The sequence below is a fragment of the Phytophthora infestans genome, genomic scaffold (genome assembly GCF_000142945.1).
Source record: "Phytophthora infestans T30-4 supercont1.88 genomic scaffold, whole genome shotgun sequence".
Classification (NCBI taxonomy): domain Eukaryota; phylum Oomycota; class Peronosporomycetes; order Peronosporales; family Peronosporaceae; genus Phytophthora; species Phytophthora infestans.
In genome coordinates this window covers 8,818-27,247 of record NW_003303671.1, presented here as the reverse complement: position 1 = coordinate 27,247, position 18,430 = coordinate 8,818, and the positions used below count along the sequence as shown (strand labels likewise).

Genomic DNA, 18,430 nt, shown 5'->3' with positions numbered 1-18,430 from the left:
TGTTCGAGGCTGTCAAAGTCATTAAACTTGACGGCCACGATCCACTTGGACGCTGGGGACAGTGACGACCTTCCCGTCGGCCAGTCGCACTGACACCGTCCCGTTGCCTTTCCTTTCTCTCAAAGCATCGGACAACTTGTTGCTGCTACGAGCAACCGTCTGGCGGCGTGCGAAATTCTTCGACGCCCCAGAGTCAATCAAGATTCTAAAGGGATGATCGTATCCCCGTACACATCCGTGTACTACGAGCAACCCGCCGCTGCTCTTCGCCGATTCGAGAGTGCGAAGACTCTCAGGGGCTAAGTCCCCGTGGTACGCGCCACCCGCGCACCCATCACGAAGACTTAGTTCTTCCCCAGTAGGGCGCCCCGCCCCTACTGGTTCCCTGCGTTCCCCTGTCCCCGGGATCCTGGCTTTTGCCAGCGACCCTTGAGGACGGGCTTGGGGAAGGACCGTCTGCGGAGTCTTTCCGCGGGGCAGTCACGCTTGAAGTGGCCCATCTTCTCACAGCCGAAGCAGCGGATGTCACGCTGTTCGGCGGACCCGAGCTCCATGGGAACTGGTCCGTTGGGGCTTGTTCGACCGGGAGCCGACATAGAACTCCCAGGCCACGCTGAGGCCGGCGTACGCGCCTGGCGATGGCTGTACTCTTCTTGAAGAGCCACTTGAATCGCCTCTTCAAGGGTGCTTGACTGCACCCGGAACAGCTGAGTGCGTGCGGGGCCCACTCGAAGGCCGTCCATGAACACAGTCATCTTGATGTGTTAGTTGAGTGGGTTTCCCACTAGGGACGCCGTGAGCTCCCGTATCTCTTGCACATACTCGTGCAGTTCGCGCCTTCCTTGTTTACACGCGAGGAAGCGCGAACGCTGGCGGTACTCGTGGTTCGCCGGGAGGAACGCGGCTCGGAACTGTTCACACAGCTGATCCCAGGATGTGAAACATCCAGGGGATGCTGCCTCCCGTGTGTACATCCAACTCTTAGCACGGCTGCTAAGGTTGGAGAGTGCAAAAGCAGCACGAAGTTGCTCGGTCGAGATCAGAGCCGCGTCCATCGCGAGCTCTACTTCTCGGACCCAGAAGTGAAGGTTCTCGCCTTCCTTCCCTTCATACGGCTTGACCCTCAGCCGTATTGGCTTCGCATGAGGCGGATTTGCTTCCGCCGCCGGAGCCTGCAGGTTCTCCCGCACATGCGCGATGAGGCCCTGCTCGTACGCGTCGAATGCATTGACGCGCTCGAGCTGCTCAGCCGGTGTTGACACCACCAGGCTCTGCAGGGCCTCCATCCCGAAGATGCCTGCCATCTTCCGAACCGACTCGAACTGAGAGTCGTTCAAATGGGAGAAGTCGTTCCTATCCATGGCAACGAGCTTCGGAGAGGTTCAGGTAGTCTACCCGCGGTGGCGTGGATTGACTACAAGTGCTACCAAGTGTGACGGGGTCACGCAGCACCTTGCGCTAGAGGAAGTTATCTTCCGAGAGTACACAAACTCTCAGTGAGCGGCAGTTCACAGGTCCCCTCTTTAATTAAAGAGAGCGAAGTGACCTAAATAAGGTAGATTGTAAACTGAGTATATGTATAGGTAGGTTAAGTTTGGGTTTAATACAAACTATTAGTTACCTATAGAAATGCAATGTCGTTTAACCAATGGTTGGCTTTGAACGACCTTGGTACCTTGTACCAAATATCCTGGAGTATGACGTGTCATACTCCTGAAGTGTGAAGTGTCACACTTCATGTAACCAGGGTACACTTAGGGCTACGTACCCCGTTACAGCCACCGTCCATTCTGGTAGTTTCCACAAGATCGCGCTGTAAGCGCCCTTACCGCGTTTCACGCGGGCGGATCCGTCAAAACTTAACACGTACAGATGCTCGTCCAGTCGTACTGTCGAAATCAAAGTTTGGATCGGGCGTCTAGGCTCTTTGCTGGGCGCGATCCGGGTCAAAACACTTCGTCTACCTCGGATATTGGCGTAATAATCGCCGCAACACCACCTAAGATCTCGTCTTCCCCATGCGTACACTTGATGATCTCCAAAGACCAAGGCGAGAGAAGGGCTGCTCACTGACATAGACGTTCTTGAAGGCCAACTGATTGATCAGCCAGGCCAAGGTCGAGTGTCGAGTCAAGATCCTGATGGATCGTCCCGCAAGCAAGTTGTTGTTAAGATCGAGATCTCATAAAAGTGCGATGGATTTTTCTCCACCACGCCATAGTTGAACTCAGCTGGCTTGAGAGTTCGACTGACAAAAGTGACTGAATAGTACATCCCATCATGTTCCTGCACTAGCGTAGCTGAAATAGCCCAATTACTGGTGTAGGTAATTAGCGCGGCTTGACGATCTCGATTGACATGACAGAGAATCGGACTTGTCGCGATCTTGCCCTTCAACGTCGTGAACATCCGATGCGCTCGGACCCACCGAGATTGGATGCCGTCGGGGGTCTCTTCATCCGGATTAGGCACATTTTACGACTGCCTTTCTCTGATCGGACACTTAATCCAGATCCGTCGAATTGAGGTCTGTGCCAAGATTTGTTCGATCGTGATCCGGACGTATGACTTGGCTATAGCCGCAAAATCCACTTCTCGTAGTTTGTACAGTACAGCCGCAAAGAAAGAATAGTCCTCAGCAAAACGACTATAGTAGTTCAAACTACCTTGGAGCGATTGCATCGCCCGAAGTGATCCCGGGAAATCAACATCAGTTAACATGGCCAGATCCTTCGGATTTGCCTATAGCCCATCTTTAGACACCCGATGTCCCAAATAAACCACCTTGCGCATACCCCAGTAGCCCTTCCCCACGCTGATTGAGGGCCTGTTCGCGTTGTGCCTGGAGATGGAGATGATTGTGGTGTCCTACGATCTCCACCTCCAGTTTTGTCGCTACGTATCCTTATCCAGGTGCACTTTAAACCAATCAGGTGCCGATACCATGTGTGGACACGGCACTCACAACCTAGAATCGAGAAGTCACATCCTCATCTTCACGCTCTCCTCCAGAACAAAGAATGATGCAGTTAAGGTCTGAAGACGCCACTCAACCAGAGGACGACGCAGCTATCATACCGGTACACACTCGTACCAGCAGTGGTCAGAGCGCACCACGCCGCAGGAATCAAGGCAGGAACGAGACAAAGCACCCATTTGCGTGGACAGTAAATGCGGCTGAGGTGCTGCTGAGATTGCGATTCGATAGCCTGAAGGGGTTGTTTGATGGCATTAAGAACTCGAAGCAGTTGAGTGCTGCGTGGGATTACCTAGCTGCAGAGACTCACCGTATTGGTGGCCTCGAGGTTGATGCTACCCAGTGCAAGTCAAAGGTACATGTACTGTGTATGAGTCTAGCGTTACATTATACGTACAGCAGTTATAAGCAGTACAGCCGCTTGTCCTACTGCAGCACACACAGCTAGCAAAACGTTTTCAATGTCCTCCTCCATAACAAATTGTGAGCCTCTCGTCTCTACCTCCGTCTCCTGTCTCCACCTCCAATAGGTGGAGAAGGATATCACCTCTAATCTCCAGTTGTGCAGTTGTAACAAATGGTTTTTGGCCAATCAATTGTTAGACGTATTTAGTGAGATGGGACCATCTCCATCTCCAGGCACAACGCGAACACGCCCTGAGAGATTCTACTTGTTACACGCCTCCAGTAAAGCATTGACCCGCTCACATAATCGATCCCATGACTCCGCGCGAAGTAGGATGTCGTCGATGTACGATCTACGCCCTAACACAGACGGTGCACCCAGATTCTCGGGTTGTCCAACCATAGCATAAAATCTCCACAATCTCCGACCTGTACCAAAAGGGTGGTACATCTAAGTCAGTAGCCCTTAAAACAAATTTATTAAGTTTTCTTTTTTAACTGTGGGCCACATCGAAAATGTATTCATAAAAAAGGAGGGAGGCGGCGGCGGTGCGGCGGCAGAGCGGTGGTAGGGTGGTGGCAGGGCGGTCTCAGGGCGGCGGCAGTGCGGTGGCAATGCGGCGGTAGGGCGGTGGCAGTGCGGTGGCAGGGCTTGGGTAGTGCGGTGGCAGGGCGGTGGCAGTGCGGTGGTGGCAGGGCGGTGCACAGGAGGCAGCGAGCCGGTGCTTCAAGTACTAATAATGCAATACATGTACATTTAATTGACATAATGCTCTACGTAATACAGAAAAAATGGATCTCCACGCAGGCGTGTTGCATGTATTGCTCCTAATGACGAGCAAGCGCTGCTTCCCACCTCTTTTAAAATTTACTGCTAGTAGTATAATAAGTCTAAGATTTAAAATTAATGTGTGGTAATGATTGCACTGGTCGGAGAAGTCGGAGAAATGACTTTATGCATGTGATATGCCTACATATTGAAATTTGTAAGAGCATATCCATATTTCCTGAGTCCCCTCCGACCCGATATGTCAAAGCCAACTCCAACGACGTTCAGCCTAACCCTTACCATTTGGATTGGCCAAATCATTTTGTCAAGACCCTGTCTAATAAATAAAAATGGATGATTGGTGATTAATACCAATACTAAAATTAAGAAGGGTCGGAGAATTGATGATATTCATCCATAAAACTGAGGGGGTTTTGGCAGAAAGGCACAATAATACTACGCTTTCAGTTAAATCCAGACTGCAGGAACAAAACAGTGTTGCGTACACCGGTGCATCACACTCGTGAATGTGGGACACATAAACTGTGGCAGGAAAAGCATACTTGTATTCTTCATCTCGTCGAAAAGCCTCATCATGAGCGCGCCGCTTTCCCCTCTATCGGATGACGAGTACCACTACAGCGACGTGGAGGAAGAGTACCAGTACTCGGAGGATGAAGATGACATGTCGTCTGTGCAGTCTGACGCCACTCCCAACCTAAATGCGAAGAAACAACACGCTGCCCACTCGCTCTCCCCACTTGGCAGTGCCTCGGCCGCTAAAAAGAAACGTCTGAGCCCAAGTGGGCTGGGCCACGCTGGCAGTCACAAGCAGCAGGAGTACCATGTCATCGACGAGGAGGAGCTGCTGCAGGAGCAGCGTGCGCTCATCAATGAGATCGCGCAGGTGCTAGAGATACCAGGACCCGTGGCCTCGGTGCTGCTGCGCTACTTTGGCTGGAATAAGGAAAAGCTGTTCGAGGATTATTACGCTGACCCAGTAACGACGAAGCACGAGGCAGGCGTCGAGTTCGCGGAGAAACCAGCGGCCGTCATCCCCTCAGGGACCAAAGTACGAGGAGCAGATAGAGGGAGAGAGTGGGGACTAGAACTGACTTTTTGATGCTGTTGTATGCTTAAAGGTGGACTGTGATATTTGTTGCGATGGATACCCGGCCAATGAGATCTTCGGAATGGGCTGCGGCCACGTGTATTGTCTCAACTGCTGGAAGCCTTATCTGTCTCTTAAGATCCAGGAAGGGCCGATCTGCGTGACCACGACGTGCCCCGCGCACGGCTGCAAAGAGGTGATTTTGGTGTAGTGTACTACTCTTTCCTGCTAGTGAATTTCTACTTACATCTGGTCTTGAGTAGGTGGTGAGCGATGTGATCTTCAAGAAAATTGTTGGACCAGAGGATTACCGCAAGTATGCACGCTATCTGCTGCGATCGTTCGTGGACATTAACAAGGGCGTCAAGTGGTGTCCATCGCCTGGTTGCAGCAAGGCCATCACTAGTGCCGGTGGACTGTCGTCAGTGACATGCACGTGTGGGTGCGTCTTCTGCCTTCGCTGCGGTGAAGAGGCCCACGCGCCTGTTACGTGCGAGCAGCTTGCATCCTGGCAAGAAAAGTGCCGCAACGAGTCTGAGACCGCCAACTGGATCTTGGCCAACACGAAGAAATGCCCCAAGTGCTCTGTCCGTATCGAGAAGAACCAGGGCTGCAACCACATGACGTGCCGAAGTTGCACCTACGAGTTTTGCTGGATTTGTATGGAAGGATGGGACAAACATGGATCTGGAACTGGTGGCTACTACAAATGCAACCGTTACGATGCAGACGCTCAAGCAGCTGACACGGATGCGGCTCGAGCAAAGGCAGAACTTGACAGATACCTTCACTACTACCAGCGATTCGCCAACCACTCGGAAGCAGGAAAGTTTGCACAGCGGATGCGTGAAGGCACCGAGAATCGCATGATCGAACTCCAGGCAAGTCACGGAGATTCGTCGTGGATTGACGTGCAGTTTCTGAACGCAGCGACGGAGCAGCTGATCGAGTGCCGACGAGTACTCAAGTACACGTACGTCTTTGGCTACTACCTACCAACTGGGAAGGAAAAGAATCTGTTTGAGTACCTACAGGAGAATTTGGAGAAGAACGCTGAACACTTGACTGGACTGTCGGAGATGCCGCTAGACAAGATGAACCGCTCGGAAATCATCAACTATACGCGTGTGACGGAGACGTTCTTGCGCAACCTTCTCACGGGTGTCGAGGATGGTCTGACGTCCAATGCGCCGCTGGTGTAGGATCTTCTTTTCCAAGACTAGCTGCTTGGTATGCAATTGCTTATGCACGTACTTGCTTTTCTGTCGCGGTTTTTTATTTGCTCTGATGTTAAGTAGGGTAGACGTTGTGCGTTGCTTAAGAGAGAGCGGTTGGGGCGTACTGTGTACATGTGTCAGCAAAAGGCCATGTCCATGCACTTCTACAAGTAGCAGTGCTCTCCCCAGCAACGACAGCGTTGAGGAAGGATGAAATAAATGCTGCTTGCATACTTACTAGAAGTATATTTTGGAGAAAATCGTCGTAATGAGCTGAGAAAATACGCCGCATGGCATCATACTTGAACTTATCTCGAAAAGTCAATCATCATTGTCGCCGCGCAACGTCCGAGCTGCTAAACGGATCGCCTTACGCGCCACAGGCTCCTTGATGCCCACGAAATTTAAATCTTCCATCTCAATGCCAGTCTGCAGCAACAATAAAGTGACGTTAGCAAGTTTCCCCAAAAGTACAGGCCTTTCTCATCACGAAGGAGCTCACCTCGCGAATAAAATCGAGCGAATCAAATCCCTTTACCTTGAACATGGGTGCGTATCTCTGGTAACCAATCTGCTTAAGCCACAGGTATACCTCATCGGCGCGGTCCTCCTCTGTCTCTGGCAGTTCGGGCGGTTCCTCAAACTTTGTTACACTACTTCGACGTCTTGTCTTCCTCAAAGCTGAAGCATCGGAATTTGACTTGGGTCTTCGTTCTTGCGACTTGGACGACGTCTGACACTTCTTCACCCTGTTGCGACTGGGGCGACTTGCGTTGCTGCTACTCGCGCTCGCCCCAGTTGCACTATTGTTTGGCAAGTCGTGCTCACGAGCGTAGAGTTCGTTAGCATAGTCTATCCCTTGATTGATGAGCTCGATCCACAGAGCAAGGTCACGTTTTGTCACGGCCTGCAGCTCGCGCTTGATCTTCCAGTTGTTGTCAATCACGTTGAATCGCAGCTCCGGCATCTCCATCGTCTTCCAGATGCGGCACTCACGCAGTGAAAGCGACGAGATAGGAGATAACGTGCAGCGCCATTCCGCATTTTGTTGTTGATGCTGTCGCCAACCTGGAGGGACGTCTGTGTAATGGAGCTGGTCGTGGTCGACGATAAACCACTTCTCGACCCACGAACGCTTTCCGCGGCGACCGCGCTTCAGAATCATTCCTTCGTGGTACGGGGCAGGAGAAGCAGGCTGACCTGGCACGTCGCTATCGACACTCTCCTCGTCCAAGAAAGGGTCATCGACGACTTGGGATCGAACATCGCGCTCCTCCTCGTCCGACTCCATACCCATTGTGTTGTGTCGACCATTTGCCTGGAAGTTGTAGCTATTGTCTTCCTCTTCTTCTCCTTCTTCTGCTTCGTCGTCCTCATCGTCGTCGTCCTCATCTTCGTCGTCATCATCTTCTTCCTCCTCGTCGTTCTCGCCATAGTACGCGTCATCGTCCGCTTCAATTTGCGGCTCCCGCTCATCAGGTGTGAACGGAACAAGCTTCACATTCTCGCACTGCGAGCTACTGGTATGTTTCAGAGCACCCTCGAGCGTTTGTACAATTGTCTTGATGTCGGGACGTTCGTTGGGTTCAAATGACACACATTTCTCCGCCAGAGTTGCAAGCGCAGAAGGACATGAAGCTGGTAGAGCGTCACGGAACTCAGGCAGGAGCACTTGGAACTTGTATTGCGGTAGACGCATCAAGAATCCGTCCGAGTTGGCCACACGACAGCACAGCATCTCCATGAGCACCACTCCGAAGCTAAAGATGTCCACGCTGTGGTCGTAGTCTTCGTCCAGGAACATCTCAGGTGCCATGTAGGCGTCTGTTCCACAGTACGATTTACGCCGCTGCTTGCTCGCATCCGCTGCACCATGAGCCATCGCATCAATAGGTTTTATCTCCACAGCAAAGCCGAAGTCACAGAGCTTAGCACGATGCTGATCGTCCAGTAGGATATTGGAGGATTTGATGTCGCGGTGTACAATGTGCCTCTCTTGTAGGAACTCGATCCCCTCAGCAGCATCCAAAGCGATGCGTAGCACACGGTGCCAACCAATATGAGGCTTCTTCTCACTACGAATGGCCTTAAGTAGCAGATCAACGTCGCCGTTGTTCAAGTACTCGCTGAGGATCCAGATCTGTTTGGCACGGACGTTGTCGGCAGCTCCTGCGAACTGAAGCAGTCTCGGATGACGCAGCAGACGTAGCACTTGCACCTCTCGCAACACGAAGGCCGGTATGTTGCCTTCTGCGTCTTTAGGTTGGCACTTGACTGCGACGTGCTGGCCTCGGTAGTCGCCGGCGTAAACAACAGAGAAAGCTCCTTTGCCAATCTCTCGGCCGATCTTAACGGATGTGGCCTTCACTTCGAAGAGCGTCTGAGCGTCAACGCCTTCCTGCCCAGGCCATTCTGGCTGCTGCTTCTCTGGCTGCTCTGGTTCTTGTTCTTGCTGCTCGTACTGTACATGCACCAGCTCCTTGGCGGGCGGAGGCTGCTGCGCTTCCAGCTGAGACGTGAAGGCCGCGAGCGGCGACTTGTGCCGCAGTGGGCGGCGCTGTGCATATTCTCCAGCCAGAAGCACCTGGTGCTGGTTGCCAGACATACTGTCGCTCTGCTGCTGATGTAAATGCTGTTCGGTCGAGGGGAGGGCTCGGCGGCGGTCGGGCACTGCGCACGTCTCATTCACGCAGAAAGTCGCAGCCAGGCAGCGGGTCAGCATGACGCTGTTGTTGTCGGTGCTCTAGCTACTCGCCGCTTTTAGCTCCAGGATAGCTGCGTAACGGCCCTCCAAATCCGGTCGTCGAGTTCTTGTCGCCTTGCTCACCTTTGACAGCCTCTCCCAGGCACAACTGTCATTGAACGGTACACTGGTACAGTGAATGCATGAAAGTTCGCACCAATCAGCGCGCGTAGAGATAGGAAAATGAAAACGGCGAGATCATCAAATTGGCCAAATAGGAAGACATTGGCTGCCAATGTTATCCTACAAGCGATTGATAATTACTACGTAGTACTTCGTTGTATATGTCTACCGAAGCTACTAGCTTAACTAGGCTCTATTCGAGATCAGCACGCGCAGTGCGGGCATGTATTCGGCAATGACGGCGGACACGTTGAAAGTCACGTGGTTGAGCATCTGCAGGTTGGCCTCAGTCATGACCCGAAACTCGTCGAAGCTGATAAATCCGTCCTTATCCAGATCTACGTCCTCCATCGTCTTGGCTACGATTGTTGTGAGGCACTCAGCAGGGATATTGATGCCGTTTTCTTGAATACAGGCCTCGAGCATGCTAAGTAGCTCGTGCGGTGACAACTTCCCATCGCGATCGAAGTCTAGAATATCAAAGGAAACTGCACCGCCGGAGCGACCATGATGAGGAGCGCATTCAACAACAAGCAAAGTAAGTGTCAGGCGCACATTTAATCTTCTCGGCCGTACCGCCCTTAAACGACAGGACTGATACACTCTGCAGGAACTCGTCGAAGCTTATGCAGTTGTCGCTGTTGGTGTCAAAGAGCTGGAATATGCGATCCACGTACAGCGACTCCTTCACAGTGAAGCCTAGCGCCGACTGGAACTCGCTGCGGTTGATCAGCCCGTCGTCTCGCTTCGCCGAGCTGATGAGATCGTAGTGTACGTTTAAGGCGATCACTTCCTCCGGCGTAAAGTTAGTACTGTTCGCTAACACCGCCACTTGGTCGTTATTGAGTTTGCACGTTAATGGTGCTTCGTCTACTGCTGTGTCTACTGCCGTTGCACCCAGATTTTCTCTTGCAGTAGATGCTGCCGCCCCCATTGCTGCAATGAGCAACACAGCGCGCGTCCTTTCAAGGTAGCACTATTTTCCTAATTCTTTTATTACAGTACAGTACTAATAACTCGTCACCGCCTTCTGATTGGACAATTTAGGTAGGATTTACGAGTCTTAATTATTGTAAGCTAGGCATTGCTAGCCACACGAGCCATCATCTTCGACGGCTCCACCAATGATGCCCATGCGCGTGCTGACCAAGCGCCTGCCAATGCGGTGCCTGCAGACATCGGCGCTGCGTTCTCTCTCCACAGAGGCTCCTTCCGTCGCTTTTGCTGCCGACGCCACGGCCACTTCGGAGACTGTGGAGATCTCGGAGGGGGATCTGGGCAACCTCGCGGGAGTGCCGATCTCGCAGGTAACACGTGGGTGCAGCGGCCTACAGAGCGAAATAAAACTAATTGGTGCTATAATATGCTGTCCTTGCTACCATTTCCAGGCTACGAAGGCTCACCGTCTCAAGTTCTTCGCGTTTGCCAAGGAGCAGCAGGACGAGCTCTTCCCGGAGGGCGTTGTCCGTCGCATGGACGACACCTTTGACCTCCTTGGCCACCGCCACATCATGCTACGCGATACCACGCTGCAGATTATGTCGGCTATGAATGGTGCGCAGGGCGAGCTTTGGAGCTGTTGTATTATCGACTAATTGGTTGCTGCGTTCGTGTATGCAGACTGGGAGACCGACAAAGACGATTCCATCGGCGCTTACCTGATTGACGGTGAACGCGGCACAGGAAAGAGCTTCGCGCTGCACCAGATCGTGCAATACGCGCGTGAAAGTAACTGGGTGGTGCTCTACATCCCCAACCCGCGCTCGTGGACCAATGAAGCTCCGTACGTGATGCAGTCGCCATACCAGCAGGGAAAGCTCGACATCGATGTGTACGGTGTGGATCTGCTGCAGAAGTTCTTGCACTGTCACGGTGAGCAGTTGAAGTCCATCCCTCTGCGTGGCAAATACGCCGACCGCTACTACCATACGGACAAGTTCGAGTCCAAGCCTAAGAACGCATCAGACTACAAGGACGCCGCTTTGACCCTGCGTGATGTGGTTGTTGGTGGTGTGCGTGATGAGGAACTGGCGTGCCAGGCTGTGTGTGACCTGAAGAAGGAACTGGCGCAGACCACAGAGTTCCCCGTGCTAATCGCCATCGACGACTACAACACGTGGTTCCACTCGACTGTCTTCGGTTACGAGGGCAAGGACGTGGAAGCCGATGACATTTCGGTGATCGCTTCCCTCAAGGACATTGGTGCTAAGGGATATGACGAGTCGCGCAAGCTCAAGAACGGTCTGTTCGTCGCTGCCGTGACGGAGAATTTCCCCACAAAGGTGCACTTTAAGCAGCAGGTGGACTACCGCAAGATCCGCGCCACCATGCGCCCATACACGCCCGAGGAACTTGTGACCGTCGTCTCGTACTACAACCAAGTCAGCTTCCTGCACGGTGCGTTCTCTCTGATGTTGGTTGCTGATAAAGCTGTGCTGTGAAGTGACGAACGTGTATGTTGTTGATTTTGATCATTCAAGACAAGCCCACGGACTCGCAGCTGGCATACTTCAGGCTCATGACCAAGTCGCTCCCTCTTCACGTATTCGATCGCGCGTCGTTCTCATAGATTAATGAGGTCCGACTAAGGGACCTATCTCAGCAGCAGTGCAAGGCAGGGAGAAATGTAGACAGACAGCGTGACAGACGTTGTTAGCATTGTTCCTCCTTTTTTTTTTTTGGTGGTTCAAAAGGCCTTCTACTACATGTACTAGTATTTGGGTATGTTTTTATCCTATAGAACCCCTACTACATATGATACGCTATTAAACGGTTCTCCGTCTTTCTGTTTGGCTGATTTGTTGAATTTGTTCCTCCGTCGAGTTAAAACCAATGGAGTCGGCGGCACACGTCCCCGCTGCGCCTCGTGTGGCGCTGACGCCCGCCGATGTGAAGAAGTTAATGGACGCGGCGCTGCGCATGCAACGCGCAGGCCAGAAGAACCACCCAAAGTACCAGCAGATCGTGACGCTGCTGCGGCAATACCAACAGCTACATCACACGCGCCAGCAGCAAATGCAGACTCAGACGCTGCCGCTTCAACATACTCAGATGCAGCCTCAAACTCAGACACCTCCTTCCCAGTCCCTGGATGTGGCTGCCAACCCGTTCATGCAGCAGAAGACGGCCCTTTTCTCGGACAGGCAGCTCGAGTACCTTCACAACCAGATTCGCGCTTACAAGGCCTTGTGTCACTCGATGGACACAGCCATTACACAGGCCAAGCAGCTTAGTGCGGCGGGTCTCAGTAAGCAGCCAACAAATCCTACCAACGCAATGATGGGGGAGTCTATGGGGACCATACAGCCGCCCCCACCCTCTGCTGCGGACCCCCCAGTGCTGGAACTCATGACTCCCAAGTGGACAAGAGCAGCTCGCAATTTGCTGTTTATTGGTCCGACCTATTTGGACGGAGATCTCATTGGGATCGAGGACAAGGGCAACTTGGCATTTGGTCCCTTCAATATCTGCGCGCCTTGGCTTGGAACTAACGACGTGGCATTGAAGATGCGGTACCTGGACACACTGAAGCAGTTCTTGGCTTCAAGTCTGGACAAATTGGAAAGTCATACTGGAGATTTAGACGAGAACGAGCAACGCACACTGAGAGATCTGCGCTGTGTGTTGCTGCAGCAGAAGCTGCGGAGTCATGTGGCAAAGACCCACAGTACCAGATTGGCTCTGCTGGGAGAACCTTGTGCAGTGGACCGGAAATCATTCCGACGCCGTCGTCCAGTCTCACGTGTGGAGCTGCAGGGTGACGAGCGTGAGAAGCGCAAGAAGTCTGTGGCGATGGAGAAGAAGCGGCGCGCAGACCATCAAATGTACTTGAAGGCTGTTCTCAACCATTCGCGCGAGTTCTTTGCGTATCACAAGAATGTTAAGGCACAGGTGAGTAAGTCTGCAAAGGCTGTAAAGGGATTCATCGACCAACGTGCCTCCAAGGCTGAACGTGAAGAAGATCGCCAGGAGAAGCTTCGTCTCAAGGCCTTGAAGGCCAATGATATGGAAGCTTACGGAAAGTTGGTGGCAGAAGCGAAGAACGAGCGCCTGACATACCTGCTGAGTCAGACAAACAGCTACCTGGACAGCATTCGAAAGTTGGTGCGTCAACACAAAAAGAAACATCACGTGGTGGACGAGTACACAGCGCATTACGATGCTCATCATGATGGCAGTAAAGACACGAACGCTGACGACTTGGATGACGATCTGAACTACTTAGAGATCGCGTCGAAAGGAGAACTGCCTCGACAGCCGCTCATGTTGGTTGGTGGTGATTTGAAGGAGTATCAGCTGCGAGGCTTACAGTGGATGGTGTCTCTGTATGACAACCATCTCAACGGCATCTTGGCTGACGAAATGGGTCTCGGGAAGACGATCCAGTCTATTTCGCTGCTCACGTACGTGACGGAGGTGAAACACAACCACGGCCCATTCCTCGTGGTTGTGCCGCTGTCTACTTTGTCGAATTGGGTGAACGAGTTTAAAAAGTGGGCACCTGATCTCGTGCTTGTCGTGTACAAAGGCCCTCCACAGGTGCGCAAGGAGCTCCACAAGCAGGAAATGGCGTCATGCCAGTTTAATGTGCTCCTGACAACATACGAGTACATTATGAAGGACAAGCACGTGCTGCGTAAGTATGACTGGCAGTACATTATCGTGGACGAAGGTCATCGCATGAAGAATGCGCAGAGTAAGTTCGCCATGACACTGGGAAGTATGTACACATCGCGCAACCGACTGCTGTTGACTGGCACACCGCTGCAGAATAGCCTGCCTGAGCTGTGGGCGCTTCTGAATTTTCTGCTGCCGACTATTTTCGAGTCTGTGGACACGTTCGAGCAGTGGTTTAGTAAACCGTTTGCGCAGTTCTCGGGTAATGGCGACTCGAATGAGTTATCGGATGAGGAGCGGATGCTGATTATCAATCGACTGCATCAGGTGCTGCGTCCATTTTTGTTGCGACGTGTGAAGGCTTCTGTGCTAGATCAGCTTCCTGACAAGGTGGAGAAGGTGCTGAAATGTGAACTGTCAGGATGGCAGAAGATTATGTACCGACGTATCCAGGAAGGAGGAGCGCTGCTCATGGAGACGACGGATGACAGTGGTAAGAAGAAAGGAAAGGCCAAGTACACCTCCAAGGGTTTGTCGAACGTGTTGATGCAGCTGCGTAAAGTATGCAACCACCCATACCTCTTCCAAACGAATGGGTACCAGATTGATTTCGATATCGTACGGTCGTCCGGCAAGTTCGAGCTGCTAGACCGCATGCTGCCGAAGCTGAAAGCTGCGGGTCATCGAGTGCTGATGTTCAGTCAAATGACGCAACTGATGCACGTTTTGGAGGACTATTTCAACTATCGTGGATTCCGTTACCTTCGTCTGGATGGGTCTACAAGTGCCGACGAACGTGAACAGCGAATGTTCATGTTCAACGCCTCAGACTCCCCATTCTTCATCTTCCTCCTGAGTACTCGCGCGGGTGGTCTCGGGCTGAATCTTGCGACGGCGGATACAGTCATTATCTTCGATAGTGACTGGAATCCCGCCATGGACGCCCAGGCTCAGGACCGTGCGCATCGAATTGGGCAAAAGAATGAGGTGCGCGTCTTCCGCCTCGTGACCAATAGTCCCGTGGAAGAGAAGATTCTGTCGCGTGCTACTGACAAGATGAATATGAACAACCTTGTCGTGGAGGCAGGTAAATTCAACAACAAGTCAAAAGAGGCAGAGCGACGTGCGATGCTGGAGAGTCTCATAAAGATGGAACAGGAGGAGGCTGCCCATGCTGCCCATGGCGACGATGAGTCGTCGAATGTCTTACTGGATGACGAGATCAATGAGATGATGGCTTTAACAGATGAGGAGCTGGCCTTGTATCATCGTCTGGATGATGAGCGCAAGGCTCGCGAATCGAAGGAATGGGGAGAATATTGCAAGCAGTACAACGTCCCATACTCTCCTCGCTCTCGACTTATGGCAGAGAAGGACGCCCCAGCCTGGCTACGCGAAGCCAACGACGTTATGGAGCACGATATCGCCACCGGAAAGCACGACAAGGACGCTTGGAACTTTGATATGGAAGCCGTCGCAGGCAAACCTCGCAAGCGCAAGGAAATGTCGTATCGTGACCAGTTCACAGATGCAGAGTTTGTCAAAATGTGTGAGGATGGGATTGATGAAAACGAGATGAAGGCGGCAGCCGCAAAGAGTCCAAAGGAATGCAAGCAAGGCAAACGGAAGCGAGACGAAGACGAAGAATTTGTGGACCCTAATTCCATTGAAGGCGATGATAATCCAAACGATGACGATGCTGGTAGACGCGAACGCAAGATGCTTTGCTACTACTACAAGAAGGTTTACGACGCTGTTATTAAGCTTAAGGACCCAACAGGGCGTCTTCGTTCCGAGCTGTACATGGAGAAACCATCCGCTGTGGACTACCCTGACTACTACACGATCGTAAAAGAGCCAATGGACTTGACAACCATGAAGGAGCGGCTAGACATGTACTACTACGCGTCCCACGACCAGTTTGAGCGGGATTTTAATCTCATGGTGGGTAACGCGCAGTTGTACAACCATCCAGAGTCGCTGGTAGTGTTTGATGCACTCGAGATCGACAAGTGCGTCAAGACCAAGATGAAACCTCTACACCTTAAGACAATGGAGCAGATCGCAGCAGCTTACGAGAAGGCCAAGAAAGACCATAAGCGTCGCTCCAAGAACCGCAAAGACAAGAAGAGGCGTCACCACTAAGTCAAGATGTCCACGTCAACTGCATTACTTCAAGCTTACCGTACAAAATCTATCGACTTATGTGTCTCTCGCTATGCTTTGAATAGTTCCTCTCGGCCTAGGTAAAGTAGCCGGCGTCGATGGCGTCCGAACTCGTGCCCTTGCTGTCTAGCACACCAATATTCCTAGAAGACGCCGCTTCCTTGAAGGTTTTGTAAGTACGCTGTCGTCGCGAATACATCAGAAGTGTTAGATCTACTGTAAGCGCAATAATGTATCACCCGTTCCAGGCCTTACATCAAGATGGTCATCCACTGCCATGACAGCAGCAAGGTTTCCAAAGCGATGACAATAGTTTGGAGCGCTCCAGACCGTGGAGAAGGTGTCTCTGAATAGTACTTGATATCCCTCCATACATAACTGATGCGCTCTTGCCATGTGCGCCAGTTTGTTCATGTGCAGAAACTTCTCCACCACATCTTCCCCAAAGATGTACCCCGCTCCTCTCGGCGACTAGAGTAAGCAAACACGACAAAATAAGTCCGTCACTGGCCTCCTCCACTTATTGATCCACCCCTTACCATGTGAAAGCCAAGAGTCTTGGAGTCCGGGTCGGACCACACAATATCTGCAAAGATCCCGTCCGGAGGGATCTCCTGGAAGCGATCGAGCATTCGTAGCTGGTCGAGATGGTGAAGTGCCGGGCTAAGGCCACCGTGCAGACAGAGCAAGCTATTATCGATGAGTGCCCCCAACGGTAAAAAGTCAAAGAGCTCCATAAAGGCCTTGTAGATTCGCGCGTCGCCGTCGTATTTCTTCATGCACTCGATCTGGAAACCATAGACCTGCGTCGTCTGGCGAGACTCGTGATTGCCACGTAGCAGCGTCACACGGTCCGGGTAGCTGGCCTTAAGTACACACAGCATCGAGATAGTTTCTACACTCATTGCGCCGCGGTCGACAAAGTCGCCCAGGAAGATGTAGCTCGTGTCGGGAGCCTGGCCCGCTAGCTTGAAGAGTTCCAGCAGATCGTGGAATTGTCCGTGGATGTCGCCACACACCGCCACGGGGGATGAGACGTGCACCACATTATCATCCTCTACGAGGAGGTCCTTTACTCGTTCACACAGTGATAATACGGCGTTAACTTCCAGGTGCTCGCCCCGCTGCAGGCGCTCCAGGTGCCGCCCGTAATGCGTCGCCATCAGGGTTGTTTTTTTTGGTTTTGGGTAATATGGGTATTAATAATAAGTTTTATTTCCACCCACCCACCCAGTGTCCCCAATCTGGAATAATGATATTTGGGGTTAAACAGTTTTTTAAATTTAGATGCTTAATTTTAGGTCATTTTAGGAACAAAAAAACTAAGGTCGTGTTCGACTTTAAATTGCCAAATCGCGTAATTAACGCTCCGGCTCAAAATTGCTGTGTACACATCAACAAAGTAAGTACAGCATTAATAATCGTAGCCAACCAATTGATTGTAACACCACAGTGCTAAATAGAGGTAGATAGCCTGCTTGTCGGTTGCAGGATCATTCCCAAAATGGTTGGAGACGATGATGAAGATGACTTATGGCTTCTACAGGCTGTAGGAGCTCTATTGGAGGCTAATCAAAAAAGAGTATTGCGTCTATTACCAGCTACATTCCTGTGGTGTAGCGGGATCAGCAAAATCTGCGAGATTGCAGGATCCAACTTACCAACTGCGCCCAGGCACCGACTAACGGAGGGGGTCCCCCGATGATCCGTGTTCTGCTGAACTTTCCTCACCTTGTGTACCTGTGGTGTAGCGGGATCAGCAAAATCTGCAAGATTGCCGGATCCAGCTTACCACCTGCACCCAGACACCGACTAACGGAGGGGGTCCCCCGATGATCCGTGTTCTGCTGAACTTTCCTCACCTTGTGTACCCGTCGGTAGGGCGGGGATCTTGCTCTCTCGGTAACTTCCGAAGAGTTCAAGTGGTGAAGCTTGAGCGTCTTGGCGAGACGTGGGGATGGGGTGAAGCAACAGTGGAAAATCTTCACTCTGCGTCCGTGGATGGTTCCGTATCCTAAGCGAATATTCGAGCTTATGGATCCGGGGCCTAGATCGTAGATCTGGCCGTAGGGTTCGTTGCGTTGTATAAAACGTCGCCTTTGTTGTTCCTTTGCGGAGTACTTTTCACCTCCTGTGACGGGATCTTAAAAATACAGAGTCACTAGGATGTAACCGACCAAGTAGGAAGCTCGTTGAACTTATGGAAGGAAGACAAGCAGATGCGTCAAAACGCAACGTTAATTCAAACGTCTCGGATCCAGACCGCGCATGCACGCCCTGATGTCGTGATACAACAGTGAGC

At 51.9% G+C, this 18,430-nt stretch overlaps 7 protein-coding genes across 7 annotated transcripts; 3 read left to right on the top strand and 4 right to left on the bottom strand.

Moving 5' to 3' along the window:
- Positions 1-4,727: 4,727 nt before the first annotated feature.
- On the top strand, positions 4,728-6,525 carry PITG_19042 (uncharacterized protein; the record flags this gene model as incomplete). Its single annotated transcript, XM_002997067.1, has 3 exons — positions 4,728-5,223; positions 5,294-5,458; positions 5,526-6,525. The coding sequence occupies 3 exons, from the start codon at positions 4,747-4,749 to the stop codon at positions 6,462-6,464; spliced, it is 1,581 nt and encodes a 526-aa protein (XP_002997113.1).
- A 275-nt stretch (positions 6,526-6,800) lies between these two features.
- On the bottom strand, positions 6,801-9,201 carry PITG_19041 (protein kinase, putative; the record flags this gene model as incomplete). The annotated part of the gene is made up of 4 exons (XM_002997066.1): positions 6,801-6,908; positions 6,982-7,160; positions 7,239-7,821; positions 7,981-9,201. The coding sequence occupies 4 exons, from the start codon at positions 9,199-9,201 to the stop codon at positions 6,801-6,803; spliced, it is 2,091 nt and encodes a 696-aa protein (XP_002997112.1).
- A 330-nt stretch (positions 9,202-9,531) lies between these two features.
- PITG_19040 (uncharacterized protein) lies at positions 9,532-9,771 on the bottom strand (the record flags this gene model as incomplete). The annotated part of the gene is made up of 1 exon (XM_002997065.1): positions 9,532-9,771. One exon carries the CDS (start codon positions 9,769-9,771, stop codon positions 9,532-9,534), a length of 240 nt encoding a protein of 79 aa, XP_002997111.1.
- Positions 9,772-9,868: 97 nt separating this feature from the next.
- Positions 9,869-10,279, bottom strand: PITG_19039 (uncharacterized protein; the record flags this gene model as incomplete). The annotated part of the gene is made up of 1 exon (XM_002997063.1): positions 9,869-10,279. One exon carries the CDS (start codon positions 10,277-10,279, stop codon positions 9,869-9,871), a length of 411 nt encoding a protein of 136 aa, XP_002997109.1.
- On the top strand, positions 9,956-12,021 carry PITG_19038 (uncharacterized protein; the record flags this gene model as incomplete). The annotated part of the gene is made up of 6 exons (XM_002997064.1): positions 9,956-10,150; positions 10,247-10,315; positions 10,393-10,652; positions 10,734-10,899; positions 10,966-11,742; positions 11,826-12,021. The coding sequence occupies 4 exons, from the start codon at positions 10,470-10,472 to the stop codon at positions 11,912-11,914; spliced, it is 1,215 nt and encodes a 404-aa protein (XP_002997110.1).
- A 156-nt stretch (positions 12,022-12,177) lies between these two features.
- PITG_19037 (chromatin structure-remodeling complex subunit snf21-like protein) lies at positions 12,178-16,107 on the top strand (the record flags this gene model as incomplete). Its single annotated transcript, XM_002997062.1, has 1 exon — positions 12,178-16,107. One exon carries the CDS (start codon positions 12,178-12,180, stop codon positions 16,105-16,107), a length of 3,930 nt encoding a protein of 1,309 aa, XP_002997108.1.
- On the bottom strand, positions 15,867-17,291 carry PITG_19036 (serine/threonine-protein phosphatase ppe1; the record flags this gene model as incomplete). The annotated part of the gene is made up of 3 exons (XM_002997061.1): positions 15,867-16,309; positions 16,384-16,599; positions 16,668-17,291. The coding sequence occupies 3 exons, from the start codon at positions 17,289-17,291 to the stop codon at positions 16,205-16,207; spliced, it is 945 nt and encodes a 314-aa protein (XP_002997107.1).
- Positions 17,292-18,430: the final 1,139 nt, after the last annotated feature.